Source organism: Lactuca virosa, chromosome 1 (assembly GCF_052849685.1).
Source record: "Lactuca virosa cultivar CGN04683 chromosome 1, Lactuca_virosa_CGN04683_v6, whole genome shotgun sequence".
Taxonomy (NCBI): domain Eukaryota; kingdom Viridiplantae; phylum Streptophyta; class Magnoliopsida; order Asterales; family Asteraceae; genus Lactuca; species Lactuca virosa.
The window spans coordinates 285,255,898-285,260,065 of record NC_136426.1 but is presented as its reverse complement, the minus strand read 5'-3'; the positions used below and the strand labels follow the sequence as shown (position 1 = coordinate 285,260,065).

Sequence of the window (4,168 nt, the reverse complement as noted above, 5' to 3'; positions counted from 1 at the left end):
CCAATTTTATCAATAAAGATTGCTTTGTATATGGATGACATTGCAATAATTAGGTAGATTATTCAAAGTATGATGTTATAATAAACAAATCATTGAAAGTAGGCTGCTATTTATATACAATAATATCCTTAGATTTCCCTAAACCAGTAGTCCTGTACTTTCAATTTTATTCTCATTAAGATATTGTGCATTTGAAAATCTACCCAATTATAGCATTATAAAGAAATTTTCTTTGTATTCCAATGGCATTGCTATAATTGGGTAGATTTTTCAAAGTATAAAATGAAAGTAAGATTTTATAAAAGTTTTATAGGATCGATGAAAAGCATGTAGTTTTAGCTCATTTTTTCTATGAAATGAGAGGTGAAAGTAGCAGTGAAAGCTTCATCAGTTGTCAAGACCTTGTAGGAGATTATGATATGTATCTTTTTCTCATAACTAACTAAATTCCTTAATATCATTCATGATCTATTAACTTATTAGTTAGTTGTGTAATAAATCTATTAAATTGTTGGTTGTTGAGATTCCTTTATAAAGTAGAGGTTTCTTTCATTTTCAATCATTCAATAGAACATTCTTAACATATATCTCTAAAAGTAACTTTGTCTTCTTTCTAAAGAAACCATGTTTGATTTTATACGTTTTTTTTAATCCACAAACCAATGAACGTATTTCTTGCATTTAACCCACACTAGATAATAAAAACATGTAAATCATGTTTACTTTATTAGCAATCCAGTGAATTTATACAATGCCGATATACATAAAGCTCTAGTGGATAAAGACATAAATACCCCTAATTACTTAACATAGTCCAAAAGGATGACTGACAGAAGAGAGAGAGCATGTTACTCAATATATAGTTATTATCTTATTTGAAACGAGGTCGGTTATTTATTATGCTTCCTTGGAGTGGTTTTTTTTAATTAATTATATTTTAATTAATTTATTATTTATTTATTTATCATCCGGAACTTTCTCCATACGATTCGTAGGAGCTTTTACGCCTTCGTTCATTATGTCCAGCCAATCGCCTGCGACAACTCCTTTTCGCATCATCAAATTCCGTTAGGTCATGAAACCTGAAAATTACATCGGAATCAGTCATTCCATTCCATTCCATCTTCAAGTTTGTAGGAATGGAATAAGGATTTTCGTATTATGCGTAAAGAAACACTCATATACAACTTATCAGATTAAATGTATATTAGTAAGGGTTTCCTATCAAGGCATTAAGTCCTAGCTTTTTATACAAATTTTCACTTATGTACTTTTTCTTTCAATTTCTCTAAGTTTGTTGTCATTTTTTAAAATATTTTTTAAACATCATTTTCCAGAGAAAATTAAACATATTTAACCACCTTGAAACAAAAAATTGCGAGATTAAAATGTTTGGGTGAGAGTAAATTACCGTTCTACCCTTCTCAACGTTTCATTTTATTTAACGTATTTAACAAGTTTATACAATAAATTTGCAGCATGTCAAACATATTTAATCACTTTGAAACAAAAAATTGCGAGAAATCAACGAATTTAAACAAAAAACTTCGTGGAAGTCTATCACTTGGATAAAATTACTTATGAACAAAGATGTTATCTTTTTTTCTGTAGTGAATAAAATGTTTGAATTAGAGCAAATAACCATTCTACTCTTCTCAACATTTCATTCTATTTAACGTATTTAACAAATTTATACAATAAATTTGCAACATATCAAACATATTCAACCACTTTGAAACAAAAAATTGCGAGAAATCAACAAATTTAATCTATAAACTTCTTGGAATTCTATCGCTCGGATAAAATTATGTATAAACAAAGATTTTATCTTTTTTTTTGTGAATAAAATGTTTGAAAATAACCATTCTACCCTTCTCAACGTTTCATTCTATTTAACGTATTTAACAAGTTTAGTCAATAAATTTGTAACATATCAAACATATTAAACCACTTTGAAACAAAAAATTGCGAGAAATCAACAAATTTAAACTATAAACTTTGTGGAATTCTATCGCTTGTATAAAATTACATATGAACAAAGATTTTATCTTTTTTTTAATGAATAAAATGTTTGACTAAGAGCAAATAACCATTCTACCATTCTCAACGTTTAATTCTATTTAACGTATTTAACACGTTTATTCAATAAATTTGCAATATATCAAACATATTCAACCACTTTGAAACAAAAAATTGCGAGAAATCAACAAATTTAAACAATAAACTTCATGTAATTCCATCGTTTAAAGTTATGGATAAAGTTAAGTATGAACAAATATTTTATCTTTTTTTTTATAGTGAATAAAATGTTTTGAATATTAGTAAATAACCTTTCCACCATTCTCAACGTTTCATTCTATTTATTGTATGTAACAAGTTTATACAATAAATTTGCACCATATCAAACATATTAAACCACTATGAAATTTTTTTTTTGCGAGAAATCAACAAATTTAAACAATAAACTTCATGTAATTCTATCACTTGGATAAAGTTACGTATGAACAAAATTTTTATCTTTTTTTGTAGTGAATAAAATGTTTGAATAAGAGTAAATAACCGTTCTATCCTTCTCAACGTTTCATTCTATTTAATGTACTTCACAAGTTCATACAATAAATTTGCAACATATCAAACATATTAAACCACTTTGAAACAAAAATTGCAAGAAATCAACAAATTTAAACAATAAACTGGAGTGTCTGAATTGGTAAAACCAGCTTCTCTCCTCTCACTTAACCCATTAAGTCATTGTAAATTTATAAAGTAAAAAAGAAACAACCCTTTAAGTGCTTAACCCATTAAGTCCATTAAGTAAAAAAGAAAACAACACCACACAACAGATTACGAGTAAAGAGTTTGTTTACCTGCTGCATTGCTGACAGAATCGTTGTTGACGTCCACCAATAACAACAATCGGAGCCTTTGCATGAACCTCACATACTTTATGCCTCCGGTGATACGCTTTGGATCTTGTCATATCGGTTGTGCAATTTGCCACCTGGCAAACTGGTTGTGTGGGACCGCCACTACTTGAACCCCTCTTTCCACCCATTGCCGCCTTCTTTCGCCCGTCATCTATAAATGCCATGTCATCGTCCATTTCCCATTCTTCCATGATGTCGTTTGTGAACTTGTCATCCATATTGGATTTGGATTTTCTTCTCCTCATTTCCTTGAAAGAGGGTCTTTATATATAGAGAACAAGAAAGTGAAGCTTTGTAATAGGAATAAGTGATTCTGATGTTCAGATTCCATGTGGAGGAATAACTGATGGCAAGTCTCTCATTATCTCTGCTCTAGAATAAATGTTTGCATTTTCCTTTCTTTTATAAAAAGAATTATATCGACATCTTATTTTGTCGTATGAGCTAGTTTGTAGTTTAGCTCCATTTAAACAATAGTATATATATATATATATATATATATATATATATATATATATATATATATATATATATATATATATATATACAAAGGAAAATTTCCAGAAGTAGCAATGTACTTTCATTTATTTGTGTACTAAAGCGTACTATGGCTACTTCTTTCTATTGATATTTTCTTATTAGGACATTATAAGATTTATATTGTAGTGAAAATTTCTTTGTATTTAATGAACATTGTTACAATTGGTTTATATGATTTATGGTAAGTCTTTCACTATCTTTGTCATGTTATATCCTCTTACCGTATTGGAATTAAAATCAAGAAATAGCAACGTAGTTTTAATTATTTGTGTTTTATAGTGTACTACTTGGTTTATATCCTTGTACTTTAAATTCTTTCTTATTAGGACATTATATTTTGAAAAACGTACATAATTATAGTAATGAAAATTCCTTCTTGTAAACTACATCAATGAGCTACTTTGGGTTTTAACTTTCTTTAAGTAATAACATATCCTATTTTCATAAAGGAAAAACTCAAGAAATAGTAAACTACTTTCATTTGGTTGTGTATTATATCATACTACTTTCATTTCTTTTCATTACAACACTATATTTAATATAAATTTCTTAGTATACCTATATAGCAGTGAAAGTGTGTTTGTATTTTGATGCGATTGCTATATTTGGGTAGAATAAGTTGATGGTAAGTCTTTCACTATCATTGTCCTAGAATAAATATCTTTATTATTCTCTTTTTTTTGAACTACATAAACATCCTT

The 4,168-nt window shown here is 28.0% G+C and overlaps 1 protein-coding gene across 1 annotated transcript; it reads right to left on the bottom strand.

Annotated features, from left to right (window-relative positions):
• Positions 1-696: 696 nt before the first annotated feature.
• LOC145166849 (squamosa promoter-binding protein 1-like) lies at positions 697-3,181 on the bottom strand. The gene is made up of 2 exons (XM_079085902.1): positions 2,868-3,181; positions 697-1,082 (listed from the first exon to the last, which is right to left on the bottom strand). The coding sequence occupies exons 1-2, from the start codon at positions 3,170-3,172 to the stop codon at positions 965-967; spliced, it is 423 nt and encodes a 140-aa protein (XP_078942028.1). The 5' UTR covers positions 3,173-3,181; the 3' UTR covers positions 697-964.
• Between the last annotated feature and the right edge of the window lie 987 nt (positions 3,182-4,168).